The 23,187-nt window shown below is 55.2% G+C and overlaps 1 protein-coding gene across 1 annotated transcript; it reads right to left on the reverse strand.

Annotated features, from left to right (window-relative positions):
• Positions 1–79: 79 nt before the first annotated feature.
• Atg4b (autophagy related 4B cysteine peptidase) lies at positions 80–23,140 on the reverse strand. Its single transcript, XM_076865897.2, has 13 exons — positions 23,043–23,140; positions 16,240–16,341; positions 16,042–16,113; positions 13,661–13,759; positions 12,990–13,091; positions 12,335–12,407; positions 9,768–9,847; positions 4,870–5,063; positions 3,707–3,785; positions 3,407–3,552; positions 2,461–2,517; positions 1,996–2,089; positions 80–1,600 (listed from the first exon to the last, which is right to left on the reverse strand). Exons 1-13 carry the CDS (start codon positions 23,050–23,052, stop codon positions 1,527–1,529), a joined length of 1,182 nt encoding a protein of 393 aa, XP_076722012.1. The 5' UTR covers positions 23,053–23,140; the 3' UTR covers positions 80–1,526.
• Between the last annotated feature and the right edge of the window lie 47 nt (positions 23,141–23,187).

The following is a 23,187-nucleotide window of genomic DNA, read 5'->3' on the forward strand; positions in this document are numbered from 1 at the left end:
CTCCACTGGCCCAGCCTGGGGAAGTCTACAGCCTGTGACCTGAGCTGCAACCGGAGGAGAAATCAACAGACACACAAGCTTTGTTTTCTACTGAAACTTATTATTTGCCATTAAGAATTGCAAACTATGCTTCTAAGGATGCTTCTCTTCAGTGATGGTCCCCCTGCTGGGGGCCTTCCGCCCACCCACCCTGGGAACCCACAAGTAGCAGGAGCTGCAGAGACCTTCCTGGGCCACCACAGCATGGAGCCCCGAGGGACATAAGTGGTCCCAGCCTTCCCTCCTGCCCTGGCCCCAGCTGTCTCTGAAGGAGAATAGGGAGGGTGCAAAGAGAAGGGGCAGTAAGAGGAAATAAATTATGTCATACCTGGGGGGCTGAAGTATCCCCCACTGCCTGGGTGGGCTGCTGGGAGCTGCCTAGAGTCGCCACAACTGAGACAGTCCTGCCCACCAGGCCAGCTCCAGGACTTAGGAATGGCTCCTTCAGGGGCTAGCCCCAGGCTTCCCATCTCTGTCATCAGATGCATCAGGTCTGGACCAGAACTGGGAATGTGTCCCAGCTGAGGGCCGGGAGCCAGGGGAGGGGAGGCACTGAGGAGTGCTGAGGAGCCTGCTGCTCTGCTTATCCCTTCCTTTCCCACGGTCCACACACCACCACAGCCAAAGTGCCTTCACCCTTCCAGCTCAAACCAGGCAGAACCTCAGCGACCCAGGAGGGATGCCCTCAGTGACCAGGCGGAGGGCAGCTCTGCACCGGCTTCCTCCCCATCCAGGCAGTAGGGTGGCAAGCAAGCAGCAGGCAGAACATCACCACCGGAGGGAGGCCCGGCTGGGCCCTGCTCTGAGACGCCCAGGACACACCAGCTGCCCAAGGCTCACCATCCACCGGCATCCCTGGCTCTCTCAGTGACCTGTTCCTTGAACACTTTTCTCACCACAACAGGGAGAAGCCTTGCCGCAGTTCCTTCACCTGATTTCCCACCGAGGTAGCCCTTGATCAGCCATGCTGGACAGAGGGGATGTGGCCCCACAGCTCACCCTGCCCAGCACGAGCAGTGTGAGGCCACTGTGGCCAGTGCTCTGCATATGCCAACCTGGTGGTCCTGAGACTCTGACCTGGGAAGTGCCCAGAAATTCATGTCTGTGGAACAGCTTCAAACAGGGCTTTAATTCCAAGCCAACCACAGGCCCGAGTGCCCAGGAGGAGCCAGGGCCAGGGCCAGGGCCAGGGCCAGTGCACTGAGGCTGGCTGGCAGCGCCACCTGGAGACCTCGGGAGGCTCCTGACCCCTGCACAGGCAGCCCGTGTGGAGGCCCTGGTGTGCTGGGGGCTGGCTGGTTGATTCCCGTGGTAAGGCCTGCAGGGCAGCGCAGTCCTTGAGCCCTCTGGGCAGAGGCGGCAGGGCGCAGCTCTTGGCAGGGGAGGCTGGAGGGATGGAATGCAGAGGCCCCGCGATGAGGCCGAGCTGGGTTCTCAAATGCGCCTGCAGCAGGGGCCAAGGAGGCTGGGCCCCCAGCCCAGGGTGTTCAGAGGGACAAGATTTCAAAGTCTTCATCTTCTGAGTCAAAGAATCTTTCCAGTCGCTCTACGTCAGAAGAATCTAGAAGGAACAAGGCAAAACCTCCTCAGATGCGTCTGGCCGCTGGGACTGTAGGGTGAGACACTGGAAGAGGGGACAGCCTGGAACAGCCCTGTCCTACCCTGAGGCCTCACAACCAGGTGCCAGCCTCTTCTGAACTGCAAGGTCTGAGCAGGATAGGAAGGGTGAGGGATGGGCAAGGAAGGGGGCAGCTGCCTGAGCCCAGCCAGGGCACAGGGAGAAGGAGCACCCCGCCACTAGCCTGCTGTCCCAAGCTGGCCCCGACCCTCTGTGGCCACGGTCTGGAGGATGTGGGCAGTTTTCTCCAGCAGAGTGGCCTTGATCCAGGGGCAGCAAGGTAGGCACAGACGAGATGGGGTGGACCGCCCAGCAGGGCCCTGCAGCCTTGCACTCACCCAGGGACAGGTTCAGGACATCGGGGCAGGCCAGGTGGGAGGGCTGCTGCTCCACCAGCTCAAACATGGGCAAGGCGCCCCCAAGCAGGGACAGCTGCAGGGAAACAGTGAGGGCAGCCCAGTCACCACAGCCCTGCCCCACAGAGGCCACTGCTGCTGAGAAGGGCCACTTGGCACGGCCATGGTGGACACTGCTCTCACCCCACCTCGCTGATGAGGGGAGGTGACTCCCAAGGCCACGAAGAGCACAGCTCAGCATCTGCCCCCAGAGGCAGAGAGGGGGCGGGCACCCTGCAGGGCACAGTTCATCAGTGCCCTGGTCCACTGAGAGGAGTGTATGCCCCAGGAGCCCCCAGCATGGAGATGACAGCAATATCTGCTCCCGTGACAACCAGACTACCAGCCCTGTTGGGCACCTCCCACCTGCACCCCGAGGCAGAGCAGAGCGCCTATGTGGCCACACACCTTTCTGACCCTCTGGCACCAATCATTGAAGTCGTCCTCAGACTTGCAGAAAAATCCCTGGAACAAGAACAATGTAAGCAGGGAGCCCTGAGCTGTGAGCTGGGCTGTGAGACACGAAAACCATGGAAGGCTCATCTCTGAGAGCAGCGGTGTGCACTGCTCTCCACCGTGACAACAGGGAGCTGTTCCACAGTGTGACCTCTGACCAGAGCTCGACCCAGCAACCCAGCACCTGCTGGTTTCCACAGTGAGGACGGGGAGCTGTTCCACAGCATGACCTCTAGCTGGGGCGTAGCCCTAGCACTCTGGCACTTGCTGGCCTCCACACATCGCCCTTCTGAAGTCAAGTTTGCCTGCAATGCCCCAGAGTCAGCCACTGTGCACTAGAGACACTCACCCCAGGACAGGCCCTGGAGGGCAGCCAGGGTGGCAGCCACCGCCACAGCCCCGCCTCTGCTCACCACCCTCCCCAGGAGGCACCTGTGGCCAGTCAACAGACCTGCCCATCTGTCAACAGAACACTGGGACACAGCTCAGGTGATGCTGTCCTAAGCAGGGCGTTGATTTCAGAGCCTTTCATCTGGCCTTCTTTCCCATCAAGTACGTGTGGAGAACAGGCAGGTTTTTTGCATGGACCACACCTCGAGAACCCTAAGGAGCCCATTCCTAGAGAACCATCTCCCCCACACACAAAGAAACCAAGAACCCGGAGGACGCGTGCAGGTAGGCATCTGCAGGTGGTCTGTGTGCCACCCTCACCCTCTGCACAGCACAGCACACCCATGCCAGGCAAGGCCCCCTCACGAGGGCGGGGCGGGGCTCAAAGACAGCTCACTCTCCTGCCCTGGACTCTGCACCTACAAATCTGAAGGTGTCCCTTTCCCTCACAGGGTTTGGTACAAAAGTCTCCCAAACAACTGCCCAGAAGCCTGCAGTCAGGACGCACCACAGCGATGGATGGGTCAAGCTCCCCGATGCCCATTCTGCAAGGAGGGTGCTGGCAATGGAAGCTCTCGTCAGGGATGAAGCAGCTGTCAGTCAGCTCCACAGCAGGCTGGGTTGTGTGGGGGTCCAGGTAGATGAGCTCCTCCCCTGGGTGAGAATGAAGGGTCAGCAGGGGACAGAGGGCAGGTCAGGCCACCTTCAGACCCCCAGGCCCAGGCAGTTCAACTGGACTCTAACAGCTGTGGGCACTGCTCCATGGACAGCAGAGTCCCCCACAGGCAGGCAGGCCGGCCCAACTCACCGACACAGCCGATGAAGTAGTGGGCGCTGTTGGGCTTTCCGCCAATGACGCCCAGGGACTGGGGCATCATGAAGCAGTGCTGCAGAGAAAGGGGGCTGATGAGCATGTGGCCCTGCACCCCTGAGGTCCCCAGGGGGCTTCCAGCATAGGAAGGACACCATACAGGGCTGTGGGTAAAGCCTTAGCCACGGCAGGGGGCTCAGAGTAGGGGCAGTGGAGGCCGGGCAGGGGGTCTGATGGGCTGGAGTGGAAGAACTGGAGATGGGAGACAAGCCAGATGTGCTGGGACCGCCAAGAAGAAGAGCAAAGAGGGAGACACAGAGTGAGGGCCGGAGGAGGCCAGGATACCACAAGGCAGGCAGAGGCTGGAGAAAGGGGTGAGACCAAGGCAGTGCGGCTCTTCTCTTCTGCATTAGGGGCAGGCCAGTGAACCAGGGGCACTCCACTACTGAGCCACACCCCAGCCCATTTTGTTTTGCTTGGGGCCTCACTAAGTTGCTGAGGCTGGCTCTGAACTTGTGATCCTCCTGCCTCAGCCCCCTGAGCTGCTGGGATTGCAGGTGGGCACCACCACGCCCTGCTTTAACAGCCCTTTGAATTTTTAATTTTGGTCAGGGCCTTGCTAAGTTTCTGAGACTGGTCTCAACCTCCCAAGTCACTCAGTACAGGTGTGTGCCATGGCCCCAGGCTATCAATAAAGGGCAGTGTTTCCATTCCACAGGGAGAGGATCAGGAGGACGGCTGCTGGCCTGAAGTCTGAGTCAGCTGAACACAGATGGGCTTTCCTTGCTCTTATGACAGAGTTCCACAGGGACCTGAGCAGTCACTGTCACCCATAGCCTGTCAGGGTCACCCTTCCTCCCAGTGCTACTCAGGAGGTCTAGGAGAGCAGAGAGGGCACCCAGAACACAGCAGAGGCACTGGAGGGGGGGAGCCTGGGCGCCAGGCGAGGACACCTGGTCCCGAGGGCCCTCGTGATGCCTGACAGGCAGATTCTCCATCAGTGCTGAAATGTGCAGGCCTTTCCTGCCTCTCCTGACTGACGAATGCCACCATCAGAGCCACCTTCTGGTGACCTGGCTGTAGACTCTGCCCTGGAGCTGGCTCAGAGCATACAGGGCTGGCAGGGGAAGGGCTGGGGTGAGTACTCTCCCAAGACCCACCTTCAGTGTCTCAACGTAAGCCTCATTGATGTCCGTGAGACCCAGGCGCAGGGGGATGAGAAGGACCAGGGGCCTCCACAGCGACGGCCGGTTGGTGATCTCGGCTCCGGCAGGGAATCCATTACAGTGCCCGTCAGGGTCTGCAGGAAGCGCGGCAGCCCCTGCACAGGGAGGGCTGGCCCTGCACACCCTTCCTGGAAGGAGAGACAAGCAGAGGAGGGAGCCTCTGCAAGGAGCATGCACAGCACCTCCTGCCACAGGTATGGGAGGTCAAGCACAGGCATAGCGCTGCCCTGGAACAACCCCACCATTCAAAAACACAACTAGAAACTCATCGTGAAACAGCACAACCACAAGAGTGCAAGGGAAAATCACGTGTATGTAGGGAAAAATAACGTAAGGAAAATATGCATGCAACCAGCACCTGGCCAGAGCTGGCTTGCTGGGTGCTCCCCAGCAAGAAGGCATTGAGGGAACACTCCTGCCAGGAAGGTGGAGGCCAGCAGCGAACAGGCCCCGCAGCAGGGCACCTGCCTGATCTAGGCTGACTCCAGGACCAGGGAGAGGATGTGCAGGAGGAGCCAAAGGAAAGGATGCGTTCCACACCACCAACGGAGCCTGCCTGCAGGCAGGCCTGCCCTGGACCAAGGCGTGTGGAGGAGGTGGGGAGGGGCATGTCCAGGACAGGGTGGGCAGCAACATCCCAGGTAAAGATGAATCCACAAAGTCCTGGACACAGAAGAAACAGTCTTCCAATTTAAAAAAAGACAGGAAGAGAAAGGAGAAAAGACTCTTCTCAAGAATGCCAACCAGCATGTGCAGAAGGGCCGACTTAGAAACACTACCTTCAGCCACAGGCAAAAAATGGCTCAGACTAAACTCACCACTGCCTATTGAGATCAGCCAGGCTGCTCATCAGTGTACTTACAAGAGAAGGTCCCTGCAGACAGACACCACCTTGCCCAGGTGACCTGGCATGGCATTAGTGACAGGGGACACTGAGGACAGAGTGCCACCCAGGGGTGTTCTCAATCTACACACTTAACCTGAACGCAGTCTCAGGAAACAGGTACAGGATGTTAGCCGACCTGGATTCTTCAAAACCATCAATGCTAAGAAGGCCCAAAAGAGAGCAAAAACTTTCCAGATCAAAGGTGACTAAAAAGTAGTTGTCATTCACTGGAATTTTTTTATAGGACTAAAACTTCTCAAGATAGCTCACTAGAAAAAAAAGTTTTTTTGAACTTTCTGTTTAGCTCTGATTGATAAATGCATATCACTGTTCCCAACAGCCAATTCCGGTTCTGCCCTTTCTTCTCCAAGGGCCATCCCACCACCAGAACCTGGAGCACACGTCCATCCAGTGCTCTGGCTGTGACTCTGGTCTTCCAGTGCCTATTCTGCGTTATGCAATTTCTTCCCTCCTGAGGACTTTGCCCTGTGGACTCTGAGGCAAAGCTCTGTGTCAATGGTGGTCTCCTCGCTGGCTAGACCTTTTCCACTCCAGATGACCACAGCAGGCCATGAGATGATAGCAAGCAGCCTGTCACTCTGCCCTCAGTCAGCACATGTAGCAAGGGGGCCTGCTGTGAGCTGGGACTTGCTGACCCTGTCACCCATGGAGCCCCTGGCTGCCTTTCCTAGGTACTCACCTCTGCAGTGTGCATACCTGCCTGCCTCCCAGACACCAAGCCTTCTCCTCAGAACCCTGAACACCCGGCACAGCAGGAAGAGGGACCCAGGACCAGTGGGACCCCTTTCCTAAAAGGCAGGTATCATTATGTGGATGCTTATAGAAGTTTCTACTTTTGCTATATGGAAATAGCACCAGGAATGCATACATTTAGGTATTCCCGAGTTTACAAACAAATGGGGTCTTGCTGGAAGCAAAGGTGCACACCTGTAATCACAGCAACTCTGGAGGCAGAGGCAGGATTACAAGTTCAAGGCCGGCTTGAGGCCCAATTCAGTGAGGCCCTAAGCAACTCAGACCAGCTCCACTTTACTCAACACAGGAAGCCTAACTCCAGTCCTGCCCTTCTTCCCTCCACCCTTCTTCTCCATGTGGCTGCACTCACAGGGGCTCTACTTGCTCCCCCTGGGACAATCGTGCTGCTCACACTGTCCCAGGGGAAACCCACACCATTTTCATCTGCGGTCTTGCTCCACCAGGGGACTCACCACTGTCTCCTGAAGCCACGAGGTTCACAGTCAGCACTGCTGAGCAGGTGCAGCCTGCTGTGGACATGGTGGTTGGCTTCCCTGGCCTCCTGTGCTACCTGACTTGGGTGGGGCTGAGATCAGCCAGTTCCCACTGGAGAGAAAGGCCTCGTTGGAGCTTCTGAACGTATTCCTTCCACAAGCAGCTCTGAGACACAGCCAAGGCGTGGTTTTGTCCAGCCTTTGCTTTGCTGCTGTCTCTTCTAGGATAGTGGGACATCTCTTGGTAGTGGGATAGAAAAGCAGCTAACTTCCTATCTCCTGGAGCCCTCTGCACCTCTCAAAGCCAAAGACTATCAGAATTACCTCATGTGACCCCTGGCCACGCAACGCCATGCTCAGCAACCCTACCTGCCCATCAGCCTCAGTGTCTGGGCCACCCTTACACACAGGAGTCAGGCCTCTCGCCTTTGTCCTTGTGATAAACACATCACTTCTGACTGGGTCCTGGTCAGCTTCAAGAACCTCCAGTCCCCCAGGAGCTGTTAAAACACGCAGACTCTGGCTCTTCCCAGGACCTGATTTGCACCCTCCCAGCAAGACCTGGGCTCATGGACTTGCCAGTTCCACAGTGCTGCTTCACAACTGGAGGCCTCATGATTCTGAGTGAAGCCAGGAGTTGAGGGTGTGGGTGGTTGGACCTTGAATGGCAGGTGGGGTGGTGGTGGTGGTGGAGGCAGTTAGTAAGACAGTCATCACATCTGCCTACCACGGAGCTTCTGTTTGTTTTTACTACACTGGGGATTACACCAGGGGCACTCTACCACTCTGCCTCACTCCAGCCCTCATTTTTTGTTTTGAGACAGAGTCTCATTAAGTTTTGAGGCTGGCCTCAAATTTGCCATCATTGTACCTCAGCCTTCCAAGTAGCTTCCACTGTGCCCAGCTACATAGTTCTTGAAAAGCATCAAAAAACACTGGAAGAGGAGCTGGGGCTGGGACTCAGTGGTAGAGTGCTCACCTAGCACAGTTGAGGCACTGGGTTCGTTCCTCAGCACCACATAAAAATACATAAATAAAAATAAAGGCATTGTGTCCACTTACAACTAAAAAAAAAATATATTAAAATATATTAAAAAACAAAACAAAACAAAACAAAAACACCCCACTGGAAGGGAACATGTCACATTGTCTGAGTGGCCAAATCAGTGACTCTAAACCAGCACAGTGTTGCACACCTGTGATCCCCACTACTTAGGAAGCTCAGTTAAAGGCCGGCCTGGGCAACTTAGCAGAACCCTATCTCAAAATGAAAAAGAAAAAGGTCTTGGGGTATAGTTCAGTGTAGTGGCCCTGGGGGTTCAGTCCCCAGTATTGCAGGGGAAAAAAAATCTGGCTTCTTTCTTTGCACCTTTCATGGGTTTCATAGAGATGTCAAGAAACAGATGAGCAGAGGAGAGGGGAAAGGCAGAAGGAGAACACACACTTTGTTGATGGTCTCGAGCTGCAGGTTCCAGGGCCCACAGTCATGACAGCAAGTCTGGCTACAGTGAAGCGTCTGCGTAGGGCCTCACTTGTGCCAGGTCCTGCTCCCTGCGAGCACTGTCAGCAGCGACCCCCAGGATGATCCTGGATGAAGAAGTGGGACAGGAGGCCATCGCTGGCAGAGAAGGGACCTGCTCTGATGCAAGGCTGGCACATCACAGTGGAAGGGGTCTCCCCTCTACACTCTCAATGTGTTCCTGTTCAGCAAAAGTGGATTCAAGGGGCTGGGGCTGGGGCTCAGTAGTAAAGCACTGGCGTAGCACATGAGAAGAGCTGCATTCAATCCTTAACACTACATAAAAATAAATAAAATAAAGGTCTTGTCTCCAACTACAGCTGGAATTAATAAATAAATAAATGAAGGGGGATTCAAGGCAACAGCCCACAGGCGGTACTCCAGAGCTGGCTGAATCAGCACTGGGGGGTCCTTCAGGAAGAAGTGAACCGCTGTGAGCAGGCACACCAAGCACACCCGGCAGAGGCCTGGGGCTGCACCACGGCAGGGAGGACAGGGCCCAGAGCCACTAGGCTCGAAGCCTCCTTCCTGAGCCAGGCTAGGACCGTCCTCCAGGACCCCACTTTGGCACACCTAGGTTCTCTCAGGTTCCTGGCGGGTCTTCCTTCCAGAGGCTGAGTGATCCACTTGCTTTAGGGCTGCATCTGCTTGAGCGAAAGCTCTGGGTGTGGATGCAGAGGCACTCGGCCAGAATCCCTGCACAGGGGTGGCTGAATATGGATGCTCTGACCTACTGCTGTTTCTGGTTTTGCTTTTTATTTGTTTATTTTCATGTGGTGCTGAGGATTGAACCCAATGCCTCATATGTGCTAGGCAAGTGCTCTGCCACTGAGCTATAGCCCCAGCCCTCTGGTTTCGCTTTTTTCAGAGTATATTGCTCAGGCTGGCCTCTAACTCCCGAACTCAAGTAATCCTCTGACCTCAGCCTCCTGTTGGAATTATTGGTATGGGCCAGTGCCCCTGGCTTTAACATATTATTTGTAATAAAGATACAAAAAAAAAAAAAAAATGATGCGGAGTATTAAGTAACTCACTGTTGGAGAAAGCCTAGGCCCTCCACCCAAAGGGAGTGCTGGTGCTGCTGAGACAGAACTCTCCAGGCAGGGCTCCTTCCTGGGTTCAGCAGGAAACATATCACCCACAACACGCCCCCCAGCTAACAGCAGGAGCCACTTACTGATCTCCTCCATCACTACCGTGTTGTCCATCGCGATGTGAACAGCTAAGGAGCTCCAGGTGTCGAACACGGCCAGCTTCCTAGGAGAGCAGGACAGCATGCTGGTGAGTTCCCCTACCCAGACCACTTCCACAACACCCACGCCCACCTCTGCCAGAACTGCTCTCAGTCCAGGGCACACCCACATCATGGGCAGGAAGAAGCTGAGCTAGCCCATCCCTCCTCACAGGCAACCCAGCTGCCCTCTGAGAAGGCACACACAAGAACCCCTGGGCTGCACAAAGGTGGCGTGGACATGAGCCAGCTTTCAGACTGCAGCTTTAACTGTTGTGCAGGCAGCCCTGCCCCTGGCTACCAGCCTCCAGCCTGCACAGCTGCTCCAGGCTGCACAGCTGCGACTGTGGTAGGGGAGCTATGGCTGCAGCTGGCGGTTCTAAGGGAGGAACAGATGGCAGTCAGGATCTGCCCTGATGGTGGTGCTGCGGGGAGGGGCAGAGAACCACTTCAATAGCGAATGACTAAGGCTGGGGATGTGGCTCAAGCGGTAGCATGCTCGCCTGGCATGCGTGCGGCGCTGGGTTCCATCCTCAGCACCACATACAAATAAAATAAAGATGTAATGTCTGCCAAAAAAAAAAAAAACAGTGTTGACTAGAAAGAAGGGACATTCCAGGCACAAGGACATCTGTTCAGGCCCTGAGCTATGAGGACAAAATACCAGCCAGTGTCTGGGAGTCCCTGGGGTAGCCATGTAGAGCCCCCTCTGATGTAGAGCCTCGAGGGCCATGGGAGAGCAGCCCACTCCACAGGCTCCAGGCCACCTTGGTGCTCCAAGTCCACCACAGGTGAGACTGAGTAGCACTTCCCAGCGCTGACCCGGAGGGAACATGGACGAGAAGCAGCTAGTGGGCAGATGGAAGAATCAAGGAGCCCTATTACAGGGGGAGATGCTACCTGTGCCCCTGCAGGAAGGCAGAGATGGGGAGCAGCCCAGGGCTCCAAACCAGGGCCCAAGCAAAAGCCCAGGAGTGCATCTGTATGGGGCCCAGGCACAGTGAGAGGGCTAACAGGGCAGCGAGGCCAGCTGGAGCGGTATGGGGCACACCACCAGTCAGCAGGGAGGCCCAGAGCAGCATCTATCAGGATGGCAGAGAAAGAAGGAAAGGCCAACAAGGAGGCAGAACCAAGACACAGACCAGGTGGGGAGAGAGGCCAGAGTCAGGAAGCCTCAGGAGGGCTGTGGGAGGGGTCTGCAGTGAGTCGAGTTGAGCCTGTGAGCTTGAAGAACAGCTGTGCCAATCCTGCACCAGCAGCCTCGGGCCAGAACCCAGGCCTGCAGCCCTCACAGCTCAGGGAAGAGGAGCCAACACAGACAGAGAGGAGGGCAGAGGACAGGAGTGGAGCAGCCTGGCCTGGCATTTCCAGAAAGTGTACAAGCACCTGAACCCAGGGCTACTTGCCACTGGGCAAGTTGGGGACCAAGTGTGGCTCTGGATGTGATGAAGCACTGATGGATCTTCTCAGGGCTGCCAAAGCAGCAGCAGGAGAAGGGCATCCGTGAAAGGGGTGGGGGGCCTGCAGACCACACGAGGTGTCCCGGGTGTGCAGTGGATGCCAGACAGGCCCAGCCAAGGAGGCAGGGAGAGGGTACAGGCCTGGGACGGCTGGTAGCCAGCTGTGGCACAGAAGGAGGCGTCCAGGAGGAGCCCAAGGAACCTGACCAAAGGAGCTGGTGGAGACAGAAACCCTTCCTGAGGAGGGGAGCAGAAGGCTGGCAGGAGGAGTAACAGGGTCATTTCAGAAATGCAGGGTGTCCGATGCCAAGCTGGCCTCAAGGGGATATAAAGCAAGAAACCCTCAAGCAAGACCCTGCAAGCAAGCAGGTCTTTGAGGGACAATCACAGCTGAAGCAGGACTTGGGAGATGATGGCCCTCAGTGCAGCAGGAAAGAGGCCCCAGTGATGCCAGGACACCAGTGCACACAGCCAGAGGGAAGGGTGAGGCAGGCCAAGCAGAAAGGACAGGTCCAGGCCTGAGAAGTGGAGTATTCCTGTCAGCCGCAGGGAGAACTGGAGGCACTGACAGTGCTGGGGGCTGCCAGGGTTGCCTCCCCTGCACCAGGAAGGTGGGCACAGGCTAGGCTCTAGTCACTGGACACCTCCGGCATGGAGGGCACAGGAGGGGATTCAGGGAGTGGAGTCCAGCAGACCCTGGACAAGGTGGGAAGGGGACCATAGCCTGTGAGGTAGAAGACCACAGCACCCGTACAGAGGGTGACCAGAACTTCAGTGTTTCCAGACCAAGGGGAATCCTGCCATGTGCAGATCCATGAGCCAAGAACAAGGGCCCTGGGCCACAGAGATGACGTGGGGTAGGGTTGAGTTGTTTTCTTTCCCCAGAAAACAAATCCCACTTGGCACAGTCACCTCCGAGGACCCCCAGAGGCCTACAAGCAAAGGATCAGGAAGGACCCTTATCTCCTGAGGCAACAAGAACAAGGAAGGCCTAAGTGTCAAGGAAAACTCACGCTGCCCCAAAGAAGCATAAGGCTGAGTCTCAGTACGCACTTGAGGACCTGGGCCACCGTGTTCGGTCCGTACCACTGGCCTATTGACTTGCCTTCGCCGACTCCCATTTGCGCTGCAGGGAACAGACTGGATCAGTGACACGCAGCCTCCCCTGGCACCCAAAACTCCTGCCCACCTCTGTTGACATGTGGAGGCAGGAAGGCCTACACAGGACACCATCCAGATGGAGGGTGCTCAGGTGAGATGCAAGAACACGTGCTAAAAAGGGAGGTGGGACAGGGACAGAGGACATCACAAGTGCTGTCCTTCACTTGGCCCATGAACCCAAGGAGGGGCTGGAGGATATGGAGCAACTCCAGGTTCTGGGGGCCGGGTCCACCCTTCTCCTCCTCCTGCAGGTAGGACTCAGAGCTCCAACTGGGCCTGCTTCAGCCAAAACTTGCAGCCCTTCACTCACTCCTGCCTGAGCACTCGGCCTCAGTGGCAGCAGAGGAGAGCCAACCTTCAGGATGCATCTGGGTCCCAGAGACTGCTCTGCGCAGCAGCACAGCAGGCCACACCCAGGGCAGTGGTCAGAGTACAGAGTGACCCCACAACCTCATGCTCCAACTCCACAAGACCAGCCAGCTCCTGGGGAAGGCCCAGCGCCACTGCCCTCTGCAGAGCCAGACTGGCATGTGTGCAAGGTTCCCACCTATCTGGTGAATGGAGTAGTAGCTGTCTTTCCTGTCCAGGAAGGCATTGAGGACACTGAAGTAGCTGTCAGGCTGCCTCTTCCGCTGCACCCACCTCCAATCTATTGGAAACAAACACCCAAGATCAGTTCAAGCACAAATGTGAGAAAAAGTCCTTTCACACACCATGCAAGATTCAGTTTTCAGGCTCTTGGTGGTGGTGGTGTTAGGGATGGAACCCAGGGCCTCATCATGCTAGGCAAGTGTTCTACTACCAAGCTTCAACCTCAGCCCTTTTAATTTACTTTTTATTTTGAGACAGAGTCTCACTAAGTTGCTGAGACTAGCTTTAAACTTGCAATACTGCTGCCTCAGCCTCCCAGGTCACTGGGATTATAGGCATGCTCTGAAATTTTGAGCCTTTCCAAAGTTAAAAGCCAAACTCTCCAGAATTTCAAATCTATTCACCAACACATCAAAACAAACCCAAAGAGAAAACAGAAAACGGTTTAACAGTAATTTCTAATAAATTAACACTTACCAGCATTTTTTAAACTGAAAACTGTTTTGAACTGTGAAGACCAGTGGGTCACCAATGAGGGAAACCTCATGCTTGCTCTAGCCTATGGTTTGGTATAATGTCCCTGAAACACCCTTTGCCCCAGTCCCCTCCCCTGGTGCCGAGACTCACCTCGGCCTAGGTGCCGGCACACTAGGGCCTGAGCAAAGATCATCTGTCCACAGCGCAGCATGCAGCCCCAGCCTGTGTCCGAGGTGGGGCCAGTTCCCCCTGTTGTGAGAGAGAAGCACTCAAGACCAGAGGCTCCAGCAGAGGCTGGAGCCGGGGGCAGGAGCTGCGGACCCCTCACACAGCTGTCCTGGGCAACATGCACCTCCGAGCACTCAGGAAGACTGCACTTGCTGGGGAGCAGGACGTCTCGACACATGAGCCCTTGAGAGGAGTGAAGCTGAGCAAGCCTGGTCAGCAGGCCCCAGAAGGCAGAGCTGAACGAGGAAGGCCACCTTCCACCTGCTAGAAAGCAGAGGACCACAGTCTCCACAACACTGGTAGTGCTGAGCACAGCGGGGCTAGCACAGCAGTGGCCAACCACCACTCCCTCTCCAGCACATCAGGTCCATTCAGGGCAGTGTGTAAGGTAACAGACGTGGGAAACGTCCTGCCAGCCTGCAGCAGGACTCTGATGGAATGCCGCCCTACTGTCCTACGAGGAGGAGGGGCTGCTGATGCTGGCCGGAGGCAGGGGCGGCTCCACACTGCAGCAGGGAGCAGACACAGGGCCTGCGCTGCCCTCAACCCGACACAGGCAGCCGTCTCTGTGGGGCCACACCTGGCACTCAGGACCTCCAGGCTGCTTCGCCCACAGTGACTCATTCCAGCCTCTTCTCACAGATGTGGCCAGTGAGGAAGGCAGCTCTCCAGCTCTGGCCTCCTCCCTAACACCCTGCCATCATGGACAAGGCCATGCTTAGAGCAGGCCTGGAGTGTGGGAAGCCATTCTTGCACGTGATTTGAGTTACCTCCCTGGCTGGGTGAGAGGCGCTTAGACACAACTGTGTCAGAGCCTTCCCCACCCTGTCCCAGGTGTGAGGGCTTGTCTGTGTGGAGGTGTGCCTGACCACTGACCCGAAGACCAATCACTGACCCTGACCTTGGAATGCTGACCCCCTTGACCTTCACTGGATGGAATTTTCCGTTCCCCAATAAAAGCTCATTCCCTGGCATTTTCTCTCTCTCTCTCTCTCTCTCTCTCTCTCTCTCTCTCTCTCGCTGGCCTCATGTTAACCTCGCCACCACATTAGGTGGCTGGAGGCGGGAGCTAGGAGAAGCCATCTCTGGAGCCGGACAATAAAGGTAACGAGAATTATGTCTCTTTAATTTTAAAACTCACTAGTTAATTTTTATGCTTCGAACCTGTTATGAAGCTCGCCTGCCGGTCGCGTGGCTGTCTGAAGGTGTCGACTGAGCGACTGTGTTAGGAGCGACAATGTCCAGACCATCCTGACAGTCTCACCACGAGGAACCTGCCTAAGGGAGCTGCACCTCACCCCTGCACTCTGCTGTCCCAGAATGCCAGGCCACTGAGTCTACTTTACCTCCACCCTCACTATTTTTGGTACCAGGGATCTTACTTAGCGGCACCTAACCACTGAGCCATATTCCCAGCCCTTTTTATATTTTGAAACTGGGTCTTGCTAAGTTCCTAAGGCCTCACTAAGTTGCTGAAGCTGGCCTTGAACTTGCAATTCTCCTGTCTCAGCCTCCCAAGCTGCTGGGATTACAGGTGTGCATCGTCACACTTAGTTCTACCACACTTTTGAGAAGGGTGAAAGACCACTGGGAAGGAACCCCCTGGTGACCGGCCTCTGGGGGACGTGGTATTGATCTGGGGCCTAACATCCAGCCTTGGGCCCTTTGACCATAAAAGGCAGGTGGGAGGGCTGGCCCCAGCCTTCTCCACCTGCAGGGCACATGGCAACAGAGCATTAATGAATGGCATGTACTTCAGTGCTCACAGGAAAACGGGCCACAACCCCTTCCCTCTGACCCCCACAGCTTGAGTGTCTTCCAAACATGCTGGAACCACACAAGAACATGCACTCAAGTGTAGACTCAGCCCATGCCCTAGGCCACCTGCCTTCTTCCTGGCCCAGCTGTTCCACATTGCCTGTCCTTCAAGTTTACCCCCATCACAACTCCTGATGCCAAACTCCAGCTCCAGCCACGAGGGGGCAGTGCTTCACTCGCAGGCAGAGAAGCACTGCCCCCAGGAACCCAGAGCCCAGCCTTGAGCCCAGCTTCCTGACAGGGGGCCGGACATCAGCCATGGCTCAACTGGCTTGCCATGGGGATTGAAGGAGACATCTGGCACTCCAAAGCCACCCTGCGGCGGGGGAGCTTCAAGCTCCCGGAGGCAGGGGTGGCTCCACACTGCAGTGGGGAGCAGACACAGGGTCTGTGCCTGCCCTCAACCCCCAAACAGGCAGCCGTCTCTGTAGGGCCACACTTGGCACGTGTGCTCTGCCACAGACTGCAGACAGTGGGGTACTCACCAATGGCTGGGAAGTTTCTCCTGTAGGTAAACCAAAGTCTGGATGCCACATCGGACAAAATCTCGTCCTTTTCTGGATTGTTTAAAAGAGGAAGACACACAAAGCCTTAAGTTTATAAGTCAAAAATCACAGAGGAATCAGCGATTGCTATCACCAGATGTTTCTGCAGGCAACAGAGGGACAACGATATGGCAATACCTGTGAAGACGCTGTATTTTCTGCCCAGGATCCAAACAGGCTCTGAGGTCTCAGGGAAGTCCTCAAACTCAGCAAACCGAAGAGTGTCATAGGTCAGAGTGGCTGTGGGAACCAGACACATCCATCTGACTCTCATGATCTCACAGATGCCAAAGAGACCATCCACAGCACCTCTGCACCATCAAAGAGCACCAGCAGCCTCTAGAGGCAGGTGGCACGCCCTGCCTCTTGGCACCAGCACCATCCTCGCAAAGCTGATGCCTAAATACACAGGGCAGGGGCCACACAGCTGCCTGCTGAGGACTGGGGATGGAGGTGGTCACCCCTTTCAGATGCTTAGCTACCGTGTGAGTGTCTGGCAACTGACATGATGGGGACAAAGTTAGGGCCAGTGTTTAAGGGAACAGAGCTGGGGATAGCCACCTGACCTCAGCATTCGACTGTTTCAGACTTACAGTATTTAAAGCTGAAGTAAAATAAAATGAAGCAACGCACTTTGTCTCCATGAACCAAGAAGGTCACAGAAGTCCACGGTCATCCTAAGGTCACCAACTGTCACCCTGGCAGCATGTTCAAAACGTGAAGCACTGTGGCATCCTAAGGCTTAGCAGATGTCACCCTGGCAGCATACTCAGACATGCTGTGATGATGGCAGGATCAGAACCCTCAGAAGCCTGGGGATCCTGGTCCACCTGATTTCTGCTGGTTAGAAGCACCTAACTACAGAGGGAGAGGGTGGTACTCCTGGGCTGGAAACTGAAAGATGGGTTTCTCTGCAAAGTCCCCAAAGAAAGGCAGGTGCCCCGAGGCCTCAATCAAGGCCCAGAAGGGATGCTCACGTCAAGGCTGCTACCAAAGGGCTCTGTGGCAGCCGAGCCTGCTGGCTCAGGGGTGCTGGCCACAGAGCTCCATGTCCACAGAACCTGAGGGTGGCTGAGGAAGCCCGTGCTCCACCAGCCAGCAAAGGGCATGCAGCCAAAGTCACAAGGCCAGCTGCATAGGGCGTGCTTCGGGGACGTTAAAGGCCTCTCCAGCTGCCCCTCAGAAAACTCCGAGCACACAGGCTCACCTGGTGACAACCACTCACGAGCTTCCCCTGCAACTTCACGAAGACCTTCTGAAGACCTGACTCCACTCACTGCTCCCATGTTGGAGTTTTTTCTATTGCTGGTGATGGGGTTGAACCCAGGGGCACTTATCCACTGAGCCACATCCCCAGCCCTTTTATTTTTTATTTTGAGACAGGATCTTGCTAAATTGCTAAGGCTTTGAATTCACATCCTCCTGTGTTAGCCTCCCAAGTTGCTGGGATTACAGGTGTATGCCACCAAGCCCAGCTGGAATTTATTTTTTGAAAATGCTGAGCAGTGCAAAAATAAAAATAAATAAATAAATAAACATCTGAGGTATCACTACCTGGAGCACACCCGGTGGGAAACAAGCCATGCCTGGGGGCCTTGCTTGTGTCCCTCACTCTGCATGAGCACACCTCTCCCTGGCCTCCCAGCAGTGACACTGTAGCTAGTTCAGGGCACCGCTGTGGGTTACAGCATGGCCATCCCTGTACGCTGCTTCTATACTGCTTCCTCTGCAAAGGTGTGGAGCAGGGTGGCATTGATCCCTGGCACCAAGGTTTAAATTCCAGCTCAGCACTCAGAGGCTATAGGCTCCTGGGCCATTTATTTAACTTTTAAGCATGGACGATCTCTCATCCATAAAGTGGTGTAATAACAGCCTTGCCATGTGGCTGTGATGTCTCCATGGAAGACTCCTCCAGAGATGCAGGCTGGCAGACAGAAGGGCACCGGCGTCAGCAATGTCATCAACATCAAGAGCGGGGGTGAAGGCACACACACCTTATCATGCCCAAAGGCTTACCTGGACGCAGCTCATCTGCAGGCTCAGCCAGCAGCAGGGGCAGAACCCATAAACCCAGGACAGGGGCTGTGTTCCTGCCCAGCTCCGCCCTCTTTTGAGCACTGCTGAGACTTCCCCAGCATGATAGCAGCTTTGTCTGGCTCTGTATTCAGAGACAATGTCAACCAGGGAGCTGGGCTACCATGAATGAAGCCAGGTTTATGTCTCCCACTATTTACATAAGACTGATTTTGCACAATCTCTGGATGTTCTTTTAATTTCCTGAAAAGATAGGCACAGACTTTAATTCATCCCAGCTGAATTTTTAAAGTCGATACCTATCTTCAAGAAGCTGAAGGCCAAGGGTCACCCCTGCTCTCCAGACTACCTGTGTCTTCATCACTTCAATGCTTCCAGTGCACAGACCCAGATCCAAAAAGCTTATTCTCAAGTGAAAGGATGCAAACAACCTTGGGGAATTCCAACTGATAACACCAGAGGAGAGAAATGCCAACCTTGCTGGAACATTCTACCAATGCCTGAGATCCTGCTAAGGCACAGGCTTTAATAAAGCCATGTTATCTGCTAAGGCTTTGGAGCACCAAGGAGCAAGCTGGGCAGGCATCTCCATACCACAGTTCATAGGACGTGGCATCTGCTCTCAGGTAAAGGACACTATCACCAAGTTAACCAAGGCCTCAATCAGGAAACTGGGAAACTTCTATGACATCCAGCTTCCCACGCTAAAAATACAAACAATAAAGGGAACAGACAGGCAGATGAGGAAGCAGAGGACGAATTCTCACTCTGAAAGTGGGCACCAGGCCAGGACTGCTTTGAAGTTGACACCTTCATCTCCAAAGCAGCAAAACGCGGAGCCACCACATTCTCGGGTGGCTCAGTAGCTTTACAGGCAAGAAGCCAACTTCAGAGTAAAGGTCACAAGCACAGTCACCCTCACCAAAGCTGCTACCATAACTGTGAAGATCATGGGCTGTGTGGCCTCATGAATCAAGAGTCAGCTTGAGGAAGCAGAGACCATAGGGAGCTGTCCGGTGCAATGGCCACACCTGTGACCCCAGCAACTCTGGAGGATGAGGCAGGAGGGATCCAAGTTCAAGGTCAGTCCAGACAACTTAGCGAGGCCCTGGCTCAAAACATTTTATAAAGGGATGGGAGTGTAGATTGATGGTAGAGTCAAACACCACCCCCAAAGGGAACACAAGTGTCAAGAGATGCTCAGAGGTCTCCTCAGCTTCATGGAGCACCGAGCACAGCACCCACCATCCACAGGGTCCCTGCCCCAGCCCCACATTCCACGCCCCTCCTGACTAGACAATCAGGCAGCCTCCTCTGCATCCTGCCCTGCCTCGTCTGAGAATCTCAGCTGCCTTGGGACTAATTGTGGGTGCTGCACCCTCCTCAGGGCCAGGCTCGCTACCCCTGTGTCCGACAACAACAAGGGCAGAACTGCAGGGCCACAGGGCCTTGAACACATTCCCAGAAGCGTGGCATGGTGGTCAAGGCCGAGCTACTGGACGGGGTTTGAGGACACTGGTAACCAGGTCAGGACATGGTGTGGAGTGACATTCTGGGCCCGAGCTGCAGTTAGACATAGCGAGGCAGGAACCAAACATGTAAGCCTCTTCACCAAACAGAGTCTGACACTACGAACTTGTTTCAAATAGAGGCAACTGTATCTCAAGAGCAGAAGGCAGCCATCCCATACGCTGGGAGTCCACGCCTGAGCTTCTGCCCTGGACAGGGAGCTGCAGCATTCCTGCCAGAAGAGCACCTAGAGGGTCCCCATCCCTCTGCTCTGGGGACAGGAGGAAATGCACAAGCCAGGCCCTACATTTGAGGTGCCTGAACGAGGCACCAACTACACTGTCATGCAGAGAGAACCACAAAAAATATACATATAACCAATGTTTCTTTTAGAGTTTACTATAATATGCCTCCTTTTGAAGATATTTACTAAAAGATTATACTGTATAAATAAATCTAGACGGGATCTCCCCCTTTTAGAAAACTCATGTTTAAGACAGCAGTTTGAATGTAAAAGAAATGACGACAACCGAGACAGTAGGGGCTTTAGCTATGTGAGAAAACACCGCTTTAGTGAATACACAGGACAGAATGTCCACATCGAACCCGCTGCCCTGCAGTCAAGGAGTCTTATGCTAACAGTACAGACTTACACTCCACACAGACCCAGCACACACCCCTACACAGGTCGCACACCCCTCTGCTTTTCAGATTCTCGAACACCTGCATGTACAGATGCAGATACGGAGCTGGGACCCACTTTCGTTCACACCTACACAGCCTCAAGGCAAAGTGACACACCACGACCAATGGACTGCACCTAGACCACAGCCTGTCACACAAGGCAGGTGGGGACTCTTCCACCTGTGGTGTCATGCCAGTGCTCAAAATGTTTCTGGTTTTGAGGAGTTTTGGTACATTTTCATTTCTAGATTAAGGACACTCAACCTGTAGAAGAAAGTATGTAAACTATTAATTCAAGTTCTGCTTCATCAAGTACCAAACATGTACCAGACACAATGTGAGACACAGGAGACACAGGCACAGGACACTGGTTCTGTCACCAAGGAATAGAAATAAAGTTACCTACGTCCTGGCTCCTGACAGTTCTTTGAACCAGGAGCATGTTCTTATAAAAAGTGCTTGCCAGCTAGGAGAAAGCAGAAAGTGTCCCCCCCCCCCCCACACAGAGCAGCAGCCCTGAGTTTGCCCCCCTGGCCTCCTCTCTTGTCTACCTACTCGGCCTCTGGGCCACCTCATCTGATGTGGCTTCATACACACCTTTGTCATAGGCTTTTTATTCCCTTAGCGCCCAGCCAGTAAAACAAAGGTTCTCTGGACACTGCTCCACATTCAGCACACACAAAGCCAAAGTTTTGACAGCTCCCCACGAAGCAGGGCCTCCCCACATTTCTCAGCTCAGGCAGTGACCTCTAGTGCCATCTCTCTCTCCTCCCTACCTACCCTTCTCCCAACCTGTGATTTGTAAACAAATGCTACTGTCCCGATTTTCAAAACATGTCCAGAATTCAACCTCTTCTCCTCACCCCGACCTAAGTCTTAGCCCTTCTTCTGTGCCTGCTTATCAGAACGGTTCTGTAAACATCCCTTTGAGACATATTCTCAATGGAGGGCCACAACACTTCTGTTAAACCCAAGTCCAGTCATGCTACTTCTCCTCTCGATCCTTCCAAAGGGTTTCATCCTATTCAGAATAAATGGCCCAAGTTCTTACTGTGACCCAGCAGGGCCCCCTGGCTGGGCCTAACAACTCTCCCACTCTCTGCTCCAACCTCTCTCACACCAGGCACCTGGTGACTCCAGCTTCCTTGCTGCTCTCAGATCAGCCCACTTGCCCTTCCTCCTGCACTGCTCTGGGTCTTGGTTAGAATGCAACCTTCAAAGTGGGACTTATCCAGGCCACGCAGGCTGCAATCCAAACCCCTCCAGCACAGTCCACATTCTCTGGTCTGCAGGAGCCACACCTCTTGCTGCTCCTCCTGGTCCCCCACCAGGATTGTTAGCTGCCCCAGGACAGTGGTTTTCATCTGTTTTGTCCACTTCTGGAGTCACAGGGTCTGGAACAATGACCAGCACACACCTGGCATTCAACAGTAAATGCAGTTTACAGAAGAAATACCTATAAGTACCTGCATTACATGTGGCCAGGGAAGCAGATCTTCAAAGACCAGGGAAAGGTGGGCCATTCCACATTGTGTCAGAAGGAGAACATCATACCCTAATAACAGCACACACATTAGGTTCTAGGTTGTTTTGTACTGGGGACTGAACACAGTACCACTGAGCTATATCCCTAGTTCTTTCTTTTAAAATAGGGTCTCACCAAGTTACTGAGGCAGGCTTCAAACTGGCAATCCTCCTGCCTCAACCTCCTGGGTTACTGGGATCACCGGCACATGCCGCCCAGCACAGCTATCTTATTGTACATTTTTATCAGACCCAATGGTGACTTTCAAATGCAAGCTGCTTTGATCCTGAGAGCAGCAGCGTTTGATGTCCGATTAAGATGTCTTTATCATATGACTACAAAACTCCATTATAATAAATTATCAACTTGAACAGGATTTTCATATTCAAGGTAACATGACATTCAACTGTGCTTCCTACCTTAACCACCTCTCTCAATAACCTTAGGTATTCCCACTCCATGTCCCCAAAAAACAGTTTGACAGTGTCTGACACTCATTCCAAAAAAACAAACTTCAGGAAATGCACATCTGGCCGACACTCCTCCCGCAGCCGCGGACGCGAGCGGTGAGGAGGGCCTCACGGTGCCCTCCGTTCCCGGGCTCAGCAAGCTCCGCCGCGGCCGTGAACAGAACAAAGCACCGCCACGCTCTCGGGGGACCCGACGGAGCCTCCCGGCCGCGCCGAGCAGGGCCCTGGAAGGAAGGCCAGCGTTGGTTCCCCAGGACAGGCAGAACCGGCGCTGCTGGGAAGGCCGAGGAGCCGCTCTACAGCGTGCCCGGGGCCACGGGCCAACGACGCCTGGGTACGGACGCGCCTCCGAGCCACCTCGCCCGGCGGCATCCATCCCCGAGGCGGCTCGCCGGACCCGGCAGCCAGGACGGGCTGACGTCCGTCCCTCGGGCCGTAGAAACAGCGGCCCGCCGGCGAAGAGAGGAGCGCGGCGCCTCGGGGGCCCGCCCGACAACTTCGCGGGAGTTCGGCGCTCGGCGTCCCCACCCGGCGGACCCAGCCGCTCCGCTGCCCTCCGCGGCCTTCAAGCCCCGAGCCCGGCCGGGAACTCCCGCGGGCTGAGGGCGCGGAACCGGTGAGTAGTGTCTCTGCCCGCCGCAGGCCCCGGGCCGGGTCGGGAAGGCGGGCGAGCGAGCGAGCGAGCACCACCGCTAGAGGCTCGATGCTGTACTGCTCACCTGCGTCCATCTTCCCCGGCGGCGGCCGACTGACCGCGGCGTCGCTCCGACGGCCGCAGCGCGACACAGCGACGGGAAGCCGCGGGGTCCAAGTGCGCCACGGAACGCGGGCACCGCCATGTCGGCGTACGGCAGCCGCATGGGG

The sequence above is a fragment of the Callospermophilus lateralis genome, chromosome 9 (assembly GCF_048772815.1).
Source record: "Callospermophilus lateralis isolate mCalLat2 chromosome 9, mCalLat2.hap1, whole genome shotgun sequence".
Lineage (NCBI taxonomy): Eukaryota > Metazoa > Chordata > Mammalia > Rodentia > Sciuridae > Callospermophilus > Callospermophilus lateralis.